General features: G+C 29.4%; 1 protein-coding gene, 1 long non-coding RNA gene and 1 other non-coding gene across 3 annotated transcripts; 1 reads left to right on the top strand and 2 right to left on the bottom strand.

Annotated features, from left to right (window-relative positions):
* Window positions 1-6: 6 nt before the first annotated feature.
* LOC130890845 (medium-chain specific acyl-CoA dehydrogenase, mitochondrial-like) lies at window positions 7-15,042 on the bottom strand. Its single transcript, XM_057795221.1, has 8 exons — window positions 14,471-15,042; window positions 14,325-14,412; window positions 12,640-12,807; window positions 12,292-12,392; window positions 11,395-11,606; window positions 6,986-7,094; window positions 6,656-6,796; window positions 7-2,650 (listed from the first exon to the last, which is right to left on the bottom strand). The coding sequence occupies exons 1-8, from the start codon at window positions 14,486-14,488 to the stop codon at window positions 2,228-2,230; spliced, it is 1,260 nt and encodes a 419-aa protein (XP_057651204.1). The 5' UTR covers window positions 14,489-15,042; the 3' UTR covers window positions 7-2,227.
* Window positions 15,043-15,100: 58 nt separating this feature from the next.
* Window positions 15,101-16,303, top strand: LOC130903767 (uncharacterized). Its single transcript, XR_009060778.1, has 2 exons — window positions 15,101-15,627; window positions 15,750-16,303. It is a non-coding gene; the product is annotated as an uncharacterized LOC130903767 (long non-coding RNA).
* A 2,350-nt stretch (window positions 16,304-18,653) lies between these two features.
* On the bottom strand, window positions 18,654-18,845 carry LOC130890985 (U2 spliceosomal RNA). Its single transcript, XR_009058813.1, has one exon. It is a non-coding gene; the product is annotated as a U2 spliceosomal RNA (small nuclear RNA).
* Between the last annotated feature and the right edge of the window lie 949 nt (window positions 18,846-19,794).

Below are 19,794 nucleotides of genomic sequence, written 5' to 3'. Positions count from 1 at the left end.
ATCAAATAGTTTTGAAATTATTTTTATTAATAAAAAAAGTTATTACATTATTAATCTACCGTTTAAATTTAAATAGATATTCACTAACATTTCTCAAAGTGTTTCTCCAAATGTCAACAATTTATACTTTATAGTTGATGGTAAACAAAAAAACATTTCAGGTGGAGTGAAATATTGCATTTCTTACACAAGTAAATTGTTAGATTTCCACAGGATACACACACTTTATATTTAGTTTCCATTTTCACAATTAAATGATTTAACCAATCCAAACCAAACCAAACTCATCTCTTCATGTATAAGCTAGGTGTGGTTTAAGATCATAATTCTGAAGAATATACAGAATACAGAATTATAAAAGGTCTATGTTAAATATATACCACACATACAAACATTTATGGCCTAGAAATAATAAGACCATCCCTTTTTTGGACCTTGTTCCAATCATATATGTAAGTATGAATTAGTGGATCAAATCGATTCCTCCCATATGAACTAGAGTCATTTGAATAGAGATTATTTTTGGAAATCGATTCGCGGATTGTGGAACTCTAGAACAAAATTTATCATAGCTGAAACGACATTATTGTCATTTCATCAGTCCATATTCAATTTCCCATTGAAAATCATTTGACATTCACCCTGAAATGAATGTTTTAATTTCTTGTAAAGGTAGTTTTTTTATAATTTACTTTATTTCCCTACCGGACTTCTGTTGTTAGGTTTTTGTTCAAATTATATTCTCAATATATCAAAAATATATTTTTTTTTAGTACATTTTTGTTGTAAAATTGGTTTCAGACTGTAAATAATAAAGATACAGTAAAATACGAGAAAGTTTTCAGTTTTTTCTGAAAGAAAAGCAGCAATTTTAGTTGTATCAAATTTTTAATATAATTCTATTTTTGGACAATAGTAAAAGAAGGGATTCATGAATATGAAAACAATAGCTCTGTTATAAAGTAAATAACTTTGCTTCTTTTTCCATAATGAAATCAAGCAGATAACTGACAAAAAAGAGAGTTACCCAAAACAACTCCCTTTTACTATGAGTTACATGATATTTTCAACTAAGCCACCATTTTTTATCTTCACCTTTTTAGTATTCAAAGTTTAAATAAAACTGTAAATTTCTTATTCTTAAAAAATTCTGAATTGTCATGCAACTTTAGTTGTAGTTGGTCACTAATCGGTTAATGAAAATATCATGAAAACTGCGTTAGCTCCAGCTCTCAGTTTTATTGATAATCAAATAACCACTGCTAGAAATTGCACGTTTAACATTAGTACAAATAATTCCTCTATCACAAATTGAAAATATGTGGGATACTAGAATGAAAATAATGTGCACGAAAGTTATACTGAACCTACTACTTTATTTTAGTTCTTTAATAAAATTTGATGGATGCAGAAAAATTATATGTATAACATGGGAGTTAAGTGCCTTTTCCTCGCTTGAATGATTACTGAATTGAACTTCATGCTCGGGAGGAGAAGTGGCACTTTCCTCCCACAAATAGCTATTTTATTATTTTTACATAAATAGTTTTATAATATAGCTCCGACAATTGTAAGTCATTTAATAATCTAGAAATATGCTCCTTATACTTTCTTAAAATAATCCTTCAACTTTTTTCCGAAATCTATTTCTGAGGAAAAGCTGAAGCTTACTACGTTGTATTCCATGTATCATCCACACTGCCTATGTACATCATTAGACGCTTAATATACCTAAACAAAATTAGTCTAAATGACTAATATATTAATATTAAATTATAGTTTTGAGAAGAAAAGAGGCCTAGTACTTTGGTCTACGCGACTCCTTGCTATATATCTGTATCTTCATGCTGTGCCTATCTACCTGTTTTTTTCTAGTGGTTGTAATTAGCTTGTTTTCTTATAACTTCAGCTTGTGCTCACCAATATTTTTATTGAGTGTATTTCACGATAATCACCCAGGAGAATGAAGTTTAATTAATAAGATATTGGAACAATTAAAACAATTTTATACCCATCAGAATACCTTTATCAAAAAAGCTGCTATTGTTAGAAATTCCAAAAAAGAGTGTGTGTGAATGGAAAATGAACATCTCATAGTTGTTTTATATTAAATAGCACTACAAAACGTACATATTATAACTAGGTATTCTAAAAAACAATATTTTTCCATTTGTATACATAAATTTCTTAAATTAGGTTTATTCATAAAAAGAGATTTACACTCAGTCTAAGCTGATTGTTTAGCTTTTTCAATAATGGCTTTAGAAATTATCATTCTTTGAATTTGGGAAGTTCCTTCATATATTTGATAAATTTTAGCATCCCTCATTAATTTTTCTACAGGATATTCGGTATTAAAGCCGTTTCCACCAAAAATTTGTACTGCATCAGAAGCACATTTATTAGCAATGTCGGAGGCGTAGCATTTGGCAATAGAAGCAGAGAGGGTATTCCTAATACCATGATCTACTTCCCATGCAGCTTTCATCCAACTTAGACGAGCTGTTGCAGCAGCAATTGCCATGTCGGCCAACATAAAAGCTACTGCTTGGTGATGTGCGATTGGTACTCCAAAAGTTTTTCTTTCCAACGAATATTTGGTGGCTTCATCCAAGCATCGTTGAGCTAGACCAGTTGCTCCAGCTGCAACCTGAAAAAATATAACTAGACTAGGTTTCATTACTTTTATAGAAATTAAAATAAAAACATTTTTTTATTTCTATACCCCTATCGGCCTATTACACTTTTGGCAAATATTTTTTTATATTGTCAATTAATTAGTGCAGCATAGTAGTTACCTCAAAATCTAACATAAATTAATTCCCGCTTCATTATGAGTGTATTTAGGTCGCAAACTCTCATTTTTAGTTTATCTACTTATCCCAACAAAAATTGTTTTTAAATCAATTTGTGGCAATATTTTCTTACACCCACTACTCACTAGGCCGCTAGGCCATTCTCAACCACTGTACCTCACAGATTCTTGAAATGTGCCGCCAAATTTTTTCAATATATAAAGTTCCATGAAAGCGAAATATGGAAAGTAGAACTTAGATAAAATTGAAATTATTTATAGGATTTTACTAACTAAAATACAAAAAGTACAATGGTCAAATTTAGTTGCTCCCTTAGGTGTATACAGTAGAGTTTAATATTTATGTTTATTACGCAGATCTCTTCTTACGTGTAAAACTACAATATTGTGCTGGAAAAATTGAAATGAATTAAATTTTTTGAAAAATTATTTTTTTTTGAAAGCACTTGAAAGCCAAAATAGATGAATGGATAAAAAAAGAAAACTTAACGAGGTTAATAATGTGATAGCGGTCACACGCACTCCTAGGTTCTCTTCGTCAATAAATATAATGTTCATCGCAAATATAATGAAGACATCTTAAAAATTGGATTTACATCTACAACGAAAATTGAACAAACTATTTCTCGAATGTGATTTTTAATTGTCAAACAGTGCTATGGTGCCGAGCAAACACCAACGTCACTTGCTTACTAACCATCCTTCACTGTCTTCAAAGGGCAAGAGCTACTTTCAGAAATTATTATCTGCAAGATTAAACAAAGTAAAGGTTTTTGGAAAGCAAGATAGCTTCCTATAAAGTAGTTGCATTAATTACTCTCAAATTAAAATCTTATAGTTTGGCAGAAGATATTATATTACCTGCTTGTTGTAAAATTGTAGAAATAATGAGCAGTGAATCAGCAAATATTGATATTTGTAAAATACCTCTTTCAAACGACACAATTAGCCGTAGAATTATAAATTTGTCCCGAAATATTGAAGAAAATTCCACTAAAGCTCTTGCACAATTAAATTTTGCTCTACAAATCGATGAAATAATTGTTATATTACCGGAAAACACATTTATAACGCTATCAACTTTTATTTTGAAGAAACTGAAATTTCGTGGAGTTCGTGCGTTGGATTTTGCACACATGAAACGGTACTCCAGCTATGACCGGATTTATAAAAGGATTTGTGGCACATGCAAGAGAACTTAATGCAGATATATTGGTTACCCACTGTTTTTTCTTCTGGAAATACTCATTACAAAACAATTACCATTAGCATTGAAATTGGTATTGAAACAATGTGTTAATATAATTAATTACATTACAATCAAGTCTATTAAAAAGTCGCCTATTTATTCAATGATGTCAGGCGATGGAGACTAAAATGAATATTTGTTATTTCATACGGAAGTTAAGTGGTTGTCCAGAGGAAAAGTTTTATCTCGCTTAATTTAATCAAAAAATGATAGTTTTTGAACAAGATAATAATGATTTTGCTGATCTGTTAGATGACAAAATATGTTGTGCCAAGCTAGCTTACTTGTTAGTAATTTTTGTTATTTTTAATAAAATAAATATAAGTATGCAAGGACCGAAAAAGAATATTTTCGCCTCTATCGATAAATTATTGGGATTTCAATAAAAAAAATAGAAGTATAAAGCACAAGAAGGCAGTTTGGAAAAGTTTGAATCAATTCCAAAAGAGTGTTATAAAATAATTCATGAAAGAGTTGTTGATCATTTAAAAATACTAAAGCAAAAAATTTGATTGGGTTCGAAATCTATTTGTGATAAGGTACACGTCGGTATATGAATTAACCTTGAAAGAAGAGGAAAAACTAATTTTGGCGTGTAATAACCGAGATTTAATTTCAAAACATTGAGAAGAATCAATTAATACTTTCTGGATTAATCTAAAACTCGATTACCCGACAATTTTCTACATATTATTTGTGCGAGTTCGGATTTCCTACTTTGACTAATGAAACAAAAGAAAAAAAGATCCAGACTATGAAATTTAGATCATGAAATGAGAGTAGCTTTATCGTCTTCTATTTTTACAAAATATATCGTATTATAAGTATAACAGTTAATTAAATATGTTCTTTTTAATTTATTTAATTAATTAGTGCGCCGCCAAGTTTTTATGTGATTGCAAGTGTATCATGAAGAAATAAAGGTTGAAAATCACTGCACTAGACTGTCATCTGATGACCATAATTGAGAGCTGCGACAATTTATCTGTTTTTTAATAGGCAGTAATTTAATAAATAGATTAAAAATGGAACTTATTTATTGTTTTCAGCAAGTTGATCATATCCAGGAATACTTAGTTCAATTTTTGTTTCCAGCCGATCCCCTTGTTTTTCTTTATGACTTTTTCTACCCTATTTGAGTATGTGTCAATGAAGGTCTGATCACACATCTTAAATACCACCCTAGTTCTATTCAAACAAATACGGTCCAAAAAAACTTAGAATGTACGGGGTGGAATTAGCTTTCAAGTCAAATATTAAATATCTCAGGGTGACCTTCAATCAAAGACTAACATGGAGACAAGATCTTCAAGCAGTAAGCCATAAGGAACTAACTGCTTTATACAACCGCTGTAGAATGATCGGAAGAACATGAGGCTTTAAACATTGTGCAGAAGCTATGCAGGTTTCATATGGGGGCCAAAAACAAAAACCAAAATTAGGGGTAAAAAACTAGATACGTTGCGAAGGGCAGCCTTGTTGCCCCCTTCGAAGACCTTCATAGAATCTCAGCATTCTAAAGGAATGTGAAGTACCCGTAGATATGATCTCAGATATAATGTCTTCCAAACTAGGTCTAATCAAGAACTATAAAATTATAATAACAAGTCGACAGCAAAGGACATATACAGATATCACATTCAGGCAAGTAGAGGCAGGAATATATGGCCCAGGAACCAAGCTCGCTATCCCAATGGGGTCCGAAACTTCCATTTTCAAGCAGAAACATACGTTATCCTAACATGCGCAGTTCGTTAAGCACAACGTAACTACTACTAACTGAAAAGATATCCATCCAATCAGATAGTTGAGCAGCCCTGCAAGCACTTGACCCTCATAAAATTTAGTCAAAGCTAGTAGGGGACTGTATGAAATCTTTGAACTCAATGGTAGCAAATAACCTGGTCACACCGGCATACAAAGCAATGAACAAGCCATTCAACTGGAGATAAGGGCGGGACAATTTCTTTCATAAGTTTCCCAAAAATTCATCAAATTATAATCATAAAGAAGTGGAAACACAAAAAGAAATCATAAATCTGGAATAATACCCCTGGTCTGAAACAATCAAAAATATTTCTTTCTTACTCCACCAGTTGGTCTGAAAAGCCCCTTTCATTGAACAAAGACGAGTTGAGAAGAGTAATACCATCTGAAGAGCATCGGAGAAACTCCAGACAGCTCTTGTTGCGCCTGTAAAGAACCAAAGGAAACCACTGAAAACGTCCTTTGTGAATGCGAGGCAATCCATAAAACAAAGACTATAGTATTTACACATAAGCTTTTTAAAGCCAGAAGAGGTAAGCTGCATAGCTCTCAGACAGGTAGCTCACTTGCAAAGTTGTTATTGACCGACTGGTAAACAATCTGGGGTAAACAATAGATCAATAGATCAAAATATTAGTGAGGTAGATTCACGACCTTACACATTTGCAGAATTCTTACTAGTAGTGTTCAAAATTATCAGCAAGAAAGTCTTGTTTTACAATGAAGTAGTAGTATATTCGATACGACATAGAAGGCTTCAGGGTTTTTTGACATACCTGATTTAAAAGCCATAATAATTTGAAATTACCACACCAAATACTTACTGGTGGTCTGGTTAAGTCAAAAGTTGCCATAGCTATTTTGAATCCAGCTCCTTCACTCTGAAGAACATTTTCTTTTGGAATACGCACATCTTCAAATGTAATTCCCCTAGTATCTGAGCATCTCTGACCCATATTTATTTCCTGCAAGAAAAACCTGTGTAATATTTTGTAGCAAGGATTATTACGAGGAATGGTTTTTAGAAATAAATGTGGACATAATAAATGAAAAGAACACATTTTGTTCATTACAAGGCAAGAGGTTTGATGAAGTATTCAATCAAGGGTGATAAAGTATATTCCAGCATTGATCTTTCTTTGAAAACCACTAACCTTTCTTCCAGGGGTTACTCCAGCCCATTCTCTCTCAACAATAAATCCGGTAAAAGCCTTACTAGCTGGAGCTTTAGGATCTGGACTTGTACGGGCTAATACAAAATACCTATAACAGATTTAAGCATTTTCAAATATTCTCATTAACAAATTTTTTACCTATCAAAAATAAGTTGAACTATAATATAGAATTTGAATTAGAACACATGACAGCATATTCGAGTTCAAATGATTATCAATAGATTTTAAGTATATTCATAAAAGCTTTAGGAAGAGATTGTAATTTGCTGTTTAAGGGTAATTGCACACATTAAACTAGTATTTGTATGTAGATAGTAAGTCTGCATTGTTAGGCTTTTATTTGCACATGATAAAGAATCTCCTATAGACCTGTATCAGGCTAAATCAGTGACGCACTAATGGTTTTGTGAGCAAATGCAAATATATGAAATTTTTTCAACAATTTTTTACAAAGTATCTGGATTCCACCTAAGTGAGATTAATAGGCAATATTCGTTGGTGGCTGTCTATAATTACAACTTTTGCAATAATCCCCAAGAGGAATTAAATATACAAATGGTAATATAACCAGCTGTATGGAATAATTCATTATGAAACATGAGTTTACAGATTGGTCATTGGATTTAGAAATTTTTTTGTGTCAATTTGAAAGATTGACATACAATATTTAGATCTAATGTTACATCTAATCACTTGGTGTACATCTAGAAATGTTGAAATAGACATTTTTTTGTTCTAAGGGATCATGATAAGTTCCAAATTCAAATATACCTCATTTGAACGTGATATATGAATTATATTTAATTTTTTATATAAACTTTTTTAATATTATTCTATAAAGGATATGGTATGTAAAAAACGTTTTTCTTTGTTGGAGTAGCAATATTATTTATGTAGGGACAGGCAGCAGTATTCTTCTGCATATAAAATTTTTCACATCTCAATTAAATAGTTGGGCAACTAATCAATTCCTGAAGATGATAACTTGGTTATAGAAACGGATGTAAGACAGTGTAATTGTGAGTGTTGAAATTGTGACAGTAGGAACAGTGTGATTGAATTGATTTTAACTAAAATACGTAAAATATCTGAATACTTACTGTAATCTATGATTTTCCAGGATGTCTTAAATAACAGATAAATATTACAATCAGTTCAAGCTGAAGAAATTTTACTTGTGCATATTTACTGATATCAAAATTTTCAAAAATAACTTGTTTTTGAACCACAACATATTTGGCTAAATGATTATAAAAAACAAATTTTTCAGCATGAGGATCTTATAACTGATTCTAGAAAAAAATCAGAGTTTTAATATCGAAATTTTTCAATGTTGAATTTTGAAAAAATTGCCCAGATTTTAATAGAAATGAAAAATATGAGAGCTGTTGGTTATGATACAAAGTAGATTTTGATAAAAAAAATAAACAAACTAGAGAGATTTTGATCATTCTTTCCAAAATTGTATGTAATAGTTCGAATAGAAGTTTAAAACTTACATTACAAAGGTCGATTATATTTCACATTTTTACTTAACTACACATAACTTAACGTTTCCCTCCTTTGGAATAATTACTATATGATTATTAAAATATTTGTAGATAGATAAAAACAGTAGATAGTAGATAGATAGTAGATTTCTTTAAAACACTATTAAAAACATTTATATTTTATAAATATAAATATTATATAAATATTTATATACAAATATTTAAATAATGTATATGCCTTAGAATTTCAACAAAACGATATTATACGAGATAGATTGAAATAAACTAATTATTCAATTTATAATAAATTCAACTGAGGTTTGCCTATTATTCACAGAAAACTTATCTTGTTTTATGTGTATCCTTTGATTAATAATTTTTGATAGTTTGTGTCTTGACCTAAGATTTTTATTTCAATTCATGATTTTCATTTTTCTCATGTTTGTGAAAAGAAGTTGATGCATTCTTGGAGTATTTGTGATCATTTATTCTGCCCTCCAAGTATTGTGTCAAGTCATTCCTTAATAATTTTTTGGACAATTCAAACATGGTATGGAGTATATGAATCAAAATATATTATATTTTTTTAAAATTCTTCATAATTTTGTCGATAAAATGAAAATTATTATCTATAAGATCAAATTTTTAGTGAGCCAAAAAAAAATTAAATCTACAGCGGAAAAAGCAAGAAATTCATTTTGGCTCCAACTTTAGCTTTGATTAACTTTCAAATGAGTGAATTTAGTTAAAAATGTTAAGAGACGTTTTTTGCAGGAACTTAAATTCCCTTCAAGAATCTTTATTAAATTTATCACGGATACTAATTTTTAAGTGAAATATAGAATTCTAAAGTTGTAAAATCAAATTCTGAAGTCATCAATTTTTAAGGCGTGGTAATGAGAAAACAGTTCATTGCCAAAAAAGTCAATCAATCTTTTTTGTAGACTATAAAATGTCTCCAAGTCAATTTTATTAACCTCGATAGTTTAAGAGTTATGAGACAAAAGCCCACTCAGATAGACCTCTTAAAATCAATATTAAGGGCTCAAATTCTCATTTTTTCATCATCCCAAATAATATTTTCGATATACTTTTTTTACTATTAAACTTCTTCTTATCTTTTTATACTATTAAACTTTCTTATTATGCCAATATTTTGAAAGTGTTTAATTTATTTATCAAGACTACAAAAATTAATACAATTTAGTTGTTACAGTTATTGTTGGAAATTAAAGTGAAACTTACTAGTAGTTGAGTTCTATGGAGCAATGTAAATATGAAAAACATCAATTTTGGTTTTAATTTATTTTGGAAAAGTTTATTTTTACTCCATTTCATTTTAGTTTCAAGTTCAAATAATTTGTCTTATAGGACTTTTTGAGTAATTTTCAATTTTGGGTTTTGTTTTTAAGAACCATTTTGCCCATATTACTAATGCCAACTGTTGTTTTCAGTGCGAAAGATAATATTTCAAATTTTATAGAGTTTAGTGCCATGATTCAATTTTTTAATTTTATTGTATATTGTTTGATCAGAGTCATTGAGTAATTGCTAGTCACTCAATCCTTGTTTTTTTGGATTTTGAACCATTACCCATAAGACGATTTTACTCAAGTGATTTTTTTTCCATTGGGGAATTTTTTTATGCGATTGTTCAAAATTATGTTCCATTTGATATTGTGATTGGGTTGAAATGGCGAGAATGTTTCTTATATTGAACTAAATTGATATTTGATGGAAAATTGTGTTGATTGTTGGAATATTTTTTGTTGCAATTTGCATGTTTTTTTTTATTTTTGAGCATTTGTTGGATTTTTTGTCATAATTTGCCCAGCTGTTGTATAGAAACATATCTTAGTGTGGGGATTGTGGTTTCCCTGTATGTAACTCTGCATTTCATTAATTACCTCTTTTGTGATAATTTTCAATTGATGTTTTTGGATATCTGTTTTCTATAAGAGTTTGATAGAGGATAATTAGGTTTTTGTTTTTTGGAATGGAATGACTTAATATGTTGATTCTGTTTTGTGATTGTATGTGTTGAAAATGTTGAGTGGCATCGTTGGGAACAGCACGTAGGATGTCATCAACATATTTTTTTAGTAAAGAAAAGTTAAAAGATACGTTGGGAATAACTGTGTCGAGCAGATCATCCATGACATACTGAATACATATATATATATATACATATACATATATATATATATATATATATATATATATATATATATATATATATATATATATATATATATACTGCTTCCCATTGTTGTGCCAAATATTTTTTTGGACAATAAAAAAAAATGTTGTTGAAAATGTGTCTGAATTCCACTAAAGCTTTTTCTGACAGTTTAGATTTAGATTTCATCAATCGATTCACCATCCAACAAATTAGCTCAATATATCACACACACTTTAACAATACAATTGTTGTTATGTAATTTAATGTTGTTAAAAGATATAAAAGAAATAACCAATTTTAAATCACGCAATTCTTGACTAATTATTGTAAGTATATTTCATTATTGTTATGCTTTTATACATATTTTGATATTGTACTTGAACATAATTTCAGTCCCAGATGATGAATACATAAGTACTCGAAAGCTTGGAATATATTATAGTTAGCACACTTTGGTGTTTAATTTTGCCACATTCCCACTAGAAAAACGCTCTTAATCTAGTTATGTATATTAGCGAGATCTTTTGGTTTTGGTTTTGATATAAAAATAGGTCTGTTAAAATTGGTGCTCTTAATATTGATTTCATGATAATCCGCATTGTATTTTAATATTTTCTGTAAGATTGAAAATAGAATAACAAAACAAATATAAGAGTGAGAAGCGTAAACCATATAATTTGCACTATTTTTGAAGTGCTTAATAATTAAATACTAACCAGTTAGCTACTCCTCCATTCGTAATCCACATTTTTTGTCCATTGAGAATCCATTCGTCGCCCTTCTTTACCGCACGTGTTTTTACACCATTTACATCAGAACCTGCCGATGGTTCAGTAACGGCATATGCAGCAACTAAAGGTTCTTCTATTAATCTTCCCAAATATTTCTTCTTTTGTTCATCATTCCCAGCTACAATAACTGGAGTTTGCTGAAAAAGTGAAAAATAAAAGCATTTTTACTAATTTTTTATTCAATTGATAAAGGTAAGAAGTGTATTTATTGTAATTTAATATTTACTGGCTGTGGCTTGTAGAAACAAAGAGAATATGTGCCTGAAATGAGAACAGTGTAAACCACCCAATATTTTTATGCCCAAATATTCAGCTCAAAATTTATACAAATACAATTTTTTACATAGTTAACTTTTATATGATACTACTATTACCTGGTATTTCGTATCAAATTTAATAATACAAAAAGTAATGTCTGACTAATTCTTGAATTCTTTGTTACAACTAATATTGAATTATATTTCAAAAAAGAACATTGGAACTGCGTAAAACCCGTCATACAGATATTTTAACTGTTTTTAAATACAATATATCTATAACTGACTTTTAGAAATTGGGTTTTCATTTCCCAGGAAAAAACTTCTCTGAATCATATATGTATTTATAATTGAATGGCTTCTCTATATTCAATTCAACTTTAGCTTCATAAACTCATTGACTAAAAAAATGCAATTTAAAGATAATTTGCATATTAGAATAACTATCCTAGATAACAGGTTATATTCCTTATATACAACAGAGTATATTTTAAATAGAGTTGTGCAGAAACCAAAAAAAATAAATAAATGAAGGAAAACCTATTGAATATTGTAATTTACTTACACCTAATCCACTAGCTTCAATTGCCGTCTTAACTCCAGTACAACCATAAGCCATTTCTTCGGCAATTAAACATTCGTCAAATGTACCCATTCCCAAACCACCTGAACATTTGTATGAAATAAACCATTTGAGATACTAATTCAATTTTAATATAAATATATTTTATGGATAAAATCAATTTTTGGTTTTAATATTCTCTAATATTCTTTGAGATAAATATAGGGTGTTCTCCAATTGGCATGGTAATAATAGGAAATATTAAAGATAATAAGAAAGTAGTCGATAGTTTTAAAGTTGAAGAAAGAAAAACTTATTGTTATTTTGGTTTGGTTTATTATTATAACTTACCAAATTTTTCTGGTATATGACAATTAGTAAGTCCCAAAGCATGAGCCTTCTTAATCAAGTCAAATGGATATTTTCCAGTTCTATCATACTCGGCAGCAACAGGAATAATTTCTTCTTTTGTAAATTTTCTAGCTAATTCCTGAATCTCCAGTTGTGTCTCATTTAAAGCTAAATTTTAAAGAAATAGAGTGATATTATGATATTAGAATAATTAATTTTCTGTCACCTTCTATCCCATTCGATAGAAATACAGGGTAGTTTTAGAGGGTTATTACATTACATTATTATAATTTCATTTATTTCATGCAATAATGTGATGGTTATCATTTACAATGATCCTTCTGTGACTGATTTAAGAGTTATAGTTTACAAACCAGATGGTACGATTTGGTACAAATTAAATTTTAATGATCAGTTACAATATTTACCTTAGTGTCTATTTAATCTAAACAAAATAACTAAGTACGAAGGCTGAGTTTTATTCTGCGAAACTTCCAATTGCCCCAGCAAAAATACAAGGATCTTCAAAATCTAAATGTGATTTTACCATCAATATTTCATTCATTTTATGATGATTTAAGTATAATTTGAATGTCGATCTCATACTGTGGCCTGATTTATGATTGACTATAAGACTGATCAATTCATTTGATGATTCAAAGTAGTAGAATACATTTCATTTTGTATCTTGTGATCATGTTGCTTGTGATATTATTTCATAATGACACTATGCAAATAATACAAATGCGTTTTGTTTAAATGAATCAAATATTTAAAAAGAGCATTATTAAATTGTGTAATGATATTCCAACATTTAAAACATTACATTGCATCTTTATGAAAGCATTTTAAATGTTATCTTCTTTTTCAATATAATAAATAATTTAAATATGGCATAAGTCTTAATACTACTAATACTGGAAAATCATCTTTTATATACTCACAGAATTAAATACACATTTAACCTTATAAAGTAATAAGTTAAATATGTTAAATATTTATGGATTCAAACACCTTTTTAAGTAATGTTTTAAAATTCTGGACAACCTTGTATGAAACCAAACCTGCAGCAAATCAAAACATGAAATAAATGTTTCAGAGCAGAGACCCAGTAAACATTCAAATAGAAACTTTCTAGCAATATACGAAACAGGAAAATGATTTTTGTGTATTAGTAACTGGCAATTTACTATTTGCCCTCTTTACATTTGTACTAATACACCAAATAAGACTGATATTTATATTTAACCTTAGCCAACATATGTAATGTATTTGTGAGATTATTTTGATGCCTGTATAATTAGGTACTTTGTATACATTTTTTCCACTTTTAATAATAAATTATTTAAGGAAATACCCCATTTTTTAGATAAAATGATAGACCTAATAACATTGGGAATTGATTGGGTTTTGTTTTTGACACACAATCTGAAATTATTATAATTAATGAATATTTATTATCAACTTTAGCATACTTAGATTTCTGTTAATGAAAAATCAAGCAAAATACTGATATTGGTGGTGATGAAAGAGACTTTTTTATTCACCCATACTCCAATTTAACAAATTTTATATTGCTACAATTTTTCCTTTCATATATTTAAAATAATTTTTTATAATCAACCTCTATTTTATTTAACACTATATTTATAACTGATAAAACCTACTTCTTCTTTGGTACTTACTAAAATTATAACCTCCAGGAACTGCAGAACTATAATTGCAAGATTCTGGGATAATTCGATGACCACTTCTTAATAAAGTTCTTGAAACCTTAATTAAACAATATTGTTAAAAGTAATGCTTGTTCAACTTATTTAACCTAACTAACCTGTTGTAGCCAAGACATTTTGTGAAAAATTATGTAAAAAATGTTACAACTGGTAAAAGTGAGAATCCTTGGTTATAAGGATTGTGGCATATGTGATTACTAAGCGAAACCTCCTTTGTAATTTTTGCTGCTCTTTAATTCGCGGCTTACAGTTCTAGTGTTTGAGGAATCCTATGTAGTATATTTTAAACTTTGAAACTATTAAATATACAATATACAGAATAACAAAAATTGTAACTGAACCTTTGCTCTTTGAACCCACCGCCTTTTACGCAGAGATTATTAATTCGAACGGGTTAGTGATCTGTGCGTTTGACAGTGAATTGATTCAGTTTTACATTAACAAATACAATTAAAAGATAAAGAGGAAATAGCTTTTGTCTATGTTTAACCAATTTAGTACCTTTTCAGACTCTAAATACTACATGTCACATATTGTGATAATAGCCCTGCAGAGGAGTAATTCCTTTATCAAGACGAAACCAAATAAATCTTCTTTCCCATGAAAAATCTTCTCAACTAAAGGTTAGATTAAGTTTATATAGACTTCGCTACAACCTAGTTTGTATATAACGCTTATATTTAGCGAAGCGCGTTGTACACAAACAAGATATGTAATCTTGGCAGGTGTGTATTAAAACTAATTAAACGAACATAGCTGTCAATTACAAATATATACTGTCTGGTTTAAGGACAGGTTAAAGCAGGGGTATGTTCTGTGGTTTAAAGGGTAGTAAGAAAAGCGAAACAAGTTTTTCAAAATTATTTTTGCTTATTCATAACTTTGATGAATGAATTTTGATCTTGCCAAATCGTATTTAAGATTCAAAGATCATATATTACAATAGAAGCCGATCTCATAAGTAGCACAAATACAGAAGCCGAGGAAAGAAAAGTGTGTAATAAAGGTATCTTATGTATAAAGTGAATTAGCCTCAGGCATTTAATTTAATAAACCAATTGTTGACATTTGTTCAATCAAAATTTTTATACCACGTCTGATTTAGAATGGAAGTGATTAAATATGGATAAAAAATTTTAAGAATAAAAAAGGAAGTTTATAAAATGTAGATATTGAAGAAATTGTTATATTTCTTGAAAACAAACAGATAAAATTTCAGTTAACAATAGATATTGAAGAAAGAAGCATTGTTAGTGTAGGTATAATATCAATTTGTTTTGTGCTCTTCTATAGGGGAGTGTATAAACATACTAAAAAGAAGTATTAATTTAAAAAAAATTACTTTTCTTCATACAGCTCATTATGACTTTTCTGTAGTTTGTTTTAGGTTTATTAATGTTTATCTCAGAATAAGAGGGGATATTGATATAAGCAACAACATCAATACTACCACATTCTATAGCCATTTTTGCCTCTTCTTGGATTTCCAAGCCACTTCCCAAGCAGCTCATATTTGATTATGAACCTTTTTATATAATGTAGAATTAAAGGGTGGTACATCTAAGGCACTAATTATAGTTCGTATTTGCGTGTATCCTATACCAGAATTCATGGCAGCAGTGACAACAGAAGTATTGATGTCTACCTTTTTTGGTTGTTCTGGACAAGTCGAAATAGTTTCTGTGTAGTGACACATGTTACATTTAAAAGACAATTTTACTTATAACCCCTTTTTTGTTCTTTTATAATGTCCATATCATTAAAGAGACATCCAAATAATTGGGAATGATTTGATAATTGCTTTACACTGTCTAAAAAATGTTGCATATTAACAATTCTGAGTAGTTCAAATATATTTTTACCTAAAAGGAAAATTTAAAGTTGGTACCTATTCAATAAATATCCTAAAATAAATATTATACTTTTACAAATTATAATAATTCATTCCATCTCGTCCATTTTGGAATCTTTCGTCCCAAAAAATAATTTTACCTAGTTAAACTAGAGTAAATTATTAAATCCTTATAAAGAAATAATAGCAATAACAGCATAATATGTGAATTCAAATACTATCACCTTAAATTCAGCTTCGGCTCTCTCCAAAATAATCAGTTACGTTATTTATTTCTTTATTTCGCACTAAGCCAACTGTATCGCCATGTATTGAGATATTTTAACACTATTGCTGAGGTTTGGAAAATGACTGATACTTTAAACAAACTTCTTTTAAATTTTGTAAATTTTACATCATCCAAAAGAAAAAAAGACTAAACTAGAGACCTTTAATAGTAAATTTTTGATTCATCTTCCTAACTAGAGAAATTCATTCGAAAAAAAAATAGGTTATTTAATATGTTTATAAGTAACTTGATTATAATTTGTTTTAATTGAAATTCAAATTGACAATGTACTGTCTAAAATTGAGTTTTTATTTTTTTTTTCGAAAATGTCGGGAAAACTAGAAACAGTCATTTTCGTTCACTCGCAAAGGACTAGCAACGGATATTTTTTCAATATTCTTGTTAAATTATACGGGGTAGAAATTAGTAATCCTCAAATTCTTCGATATCAAAACTTTTTTCAAGATGAAGTTTTATGAAATAAAATTATAACTTTTTTCCCAAAACCAATAGCTGCAGAGAAAAAAATAAACACCATAATTCATAATTTTTTTAATAAATTGAGTGGCAAATAGTAAATATGTGAAATATAATGCGATTTAACACAAGGATTTAACTCTAGAGATCGAGGAGGCCAATTTTGGGACCCTCCTCAACCAATCCAACGGTTGGGGTATGTTGCATCTAAATGTTGCCTAGAAATCCAACTGATGTGTACTGAAGCAACATCGTGTATGAACCACATGTTTAGTCTGATATTGAGTGCGATGTCTTCAAGTAGTCCCATAATTACTTCGAAAAAACTGGTACAAGAAATTCCATTTAATGACTGAGGCAGAAAATGTGGTTTAATTAAGTTATCGCCTACAATACCAACCCATACGTTGCTGGAAAAACATTTTGAAAATAGTGCTCAGTAATGTAATGGGGATTCTCATCTGCCCATATGTGATTATTGTGATAATTTATGATAGATACTCATGAAAAATGTGCCTCGTCCCTAAACAATACGTTATTTGAAAAATAATGTGTCAACCATCACAAAATCTAACTTGTTGAGGAAAATCTCTAGGTGAATGAGCTTGAGCCCGTTGAATGTAGTAAGGATATAACTGCTACTCTTTTAAAACTTATTTAGGGTGTTGGCAATTTTTCTAGTCCTTATTTCAGGCTGTATATCAATTTCATCTAAAATTGCTTGTTCTACCATTACATTTCTAACTATCCGGATACGACCATTGCTGGTTGAATTTCTTTTTAACATTACAGTTTCAAATAAGCAGTTATGAATACGTGCAAATACGGAAAGGCGTCATTCGTCGTGGATATTTTTTAGCATAAACACGTCTAGCCTGTCGAGAATTACAATTTGCCATATCACACACAAAACGTGTGTTCATTTCTTCTGCATACAAACCTCCGTTAAACCAGTAACATTCATACAAAAGTAACTTATTATGAATGTATAAAAACAATAAATCCAGAGTCCGTAGTTTTGTAGGGAATTAATAGTATATTATGTTACTAGGAGTAGAATGTTAGCATTATTGTTGAGCCCAGATTCTCTGTGCAAACTGATCTTCTGCTCCAAGTGATATATAGTATTTTTTCTTCAAGCGTAAAAATAATACAGTGAAATTCTTTTTTTACAATACACAAATCAAATTAAATGACAGTCCCTACCTACTTGGCTACAGCTCCCATAATATACAAAAAAAGTCCTGAACTACATAAAGAAGAATACTTGTGTATCTTCTGTCTATGAAGACGATAACTTGGTTATTGAATGTCATACAATGTAATTGTGAGTATTGGGGTGGTGGTGAAGTAAACATTGTAAACCCAACAACTTATTTAAATTGAGTGGAAGTCAATCCATGTTTTTATCTGAAATTATACTTTGTAACACAACTACTCTTGTCACTTTTGCGCACATCTGAACTATGTGGCGTTTCACAGAGGTTCTAGTCTTCGTATGGCGTTTCTTTATTAAACGAATTTTATGAAAAGTTTGCCTTTTAGAAAGTATTTTGTGGTAAATGTATAAAAAAATATATCTGGGAGAACATCAGTTAATTTTAGAAAGATTTTTGGACCTTCATGCAGGAGTTTTTTCCTGATTGTTGAATAGTTAAAACATAGTAAAATTATGCTTTATTATTAAAAATGGGCCGATCCCGGAGGTACTGCAATACCGGGCCAACCCGCGACAGAGGTGGAGCAAGCCCCTTAACCCTCCATCAATTTCCAAAAATCAGTTTAATATACTGGCCCCGCATGCGGGGCGTATCAGATATTAAGCTGATAAGAACAGATACTACACTTTGATCTTAGCCAGAGGCCGAGAAGCGATAAATTAAAAAAGTTACATGATAGTAAGTATCAACGACTGTCAAACATATATCGGTTTATTGAACTTTAAAAACTAGTAATGCCATCTAGTGTTGAGTTATATAAGTAAACAACACTAAAAGAGACCTTTTATTCTGTAATGTAGTTAATGATAATTGATAATATTGTATCCATATTAATTATATAAATTTCCACATAGTCTATCTTTACGAATAATCATTCAAAATTAAATATTCAATAAGAAATATATATATATATATATATATATATATATATATATATATATATATTTATATCTTAATAGACTTTTTATATATTTATGTTTCTGTATTGTCTTCATTTTACGTCTCTTTTGTAATAAAATTGGTTTATTTATGATTTTTGAAAGACAGATAAAAAAGATCAGTGAAGTTACATGCGAAGAATTCCTGAAGGACATTTTTAAAACAATACCATTGTATCAAATATGATAAATATCTATCAGCATTTATTCTATTTTTGTATCAAATAACGTAAACATGTATTAGCACTATTTTATTATAAATAAGATGTTTGTAAACAATTCGATGATATTTAATGTTTATAATTAGTTCGATCTTGAGATTAATTGTATTCATTCAAATATTCAAAAATAAAGTTTTTTAAAAATATATTTCGAAACCCGAAATATATAATTGGCGCAGTCATTCGGATTAGTGCGGTCGCGAGTTTACGCAAAGTGCGATAAAGTTCCGGCTAAGTACTCCAGTACCTCAGCACTAGATCTACGTATTCAACGAGGGACAGGACTTCAGATAGCTGTAAGTGCCAAGTTTCCCTATTATTTTGATTCCTTTTTATTATCCATCCTTATCAGAACTTTGAATAAGGAAGAGATAATTTAATAATTTTGAATATATAATTTTATGAACGACTTTGATAAATTATTAAATACATTTAGTGAATTAAAC

This window comes from Diorhabda carinulata, chromosome 2 (genome assembly GCF_026250575.1).
Source record: "Diorhabda carinulata isolate Delta chromosome 2, icDioCari1.1, whole genome shotgun sequence".
Classification (NCBI taxonomy): domain Eukaryota; kingdom Metazoa; phylum Arthropoda; class Insecta; order Coleoptera; family Chrysomelidae; genus Diorhabda; species Diorhabda carinulata.
The sequence above is the reverse complement of the archived record's forward strand: the minus strand, read 5'-3'. Positions and strand labels throughout refer to the sequence as shown.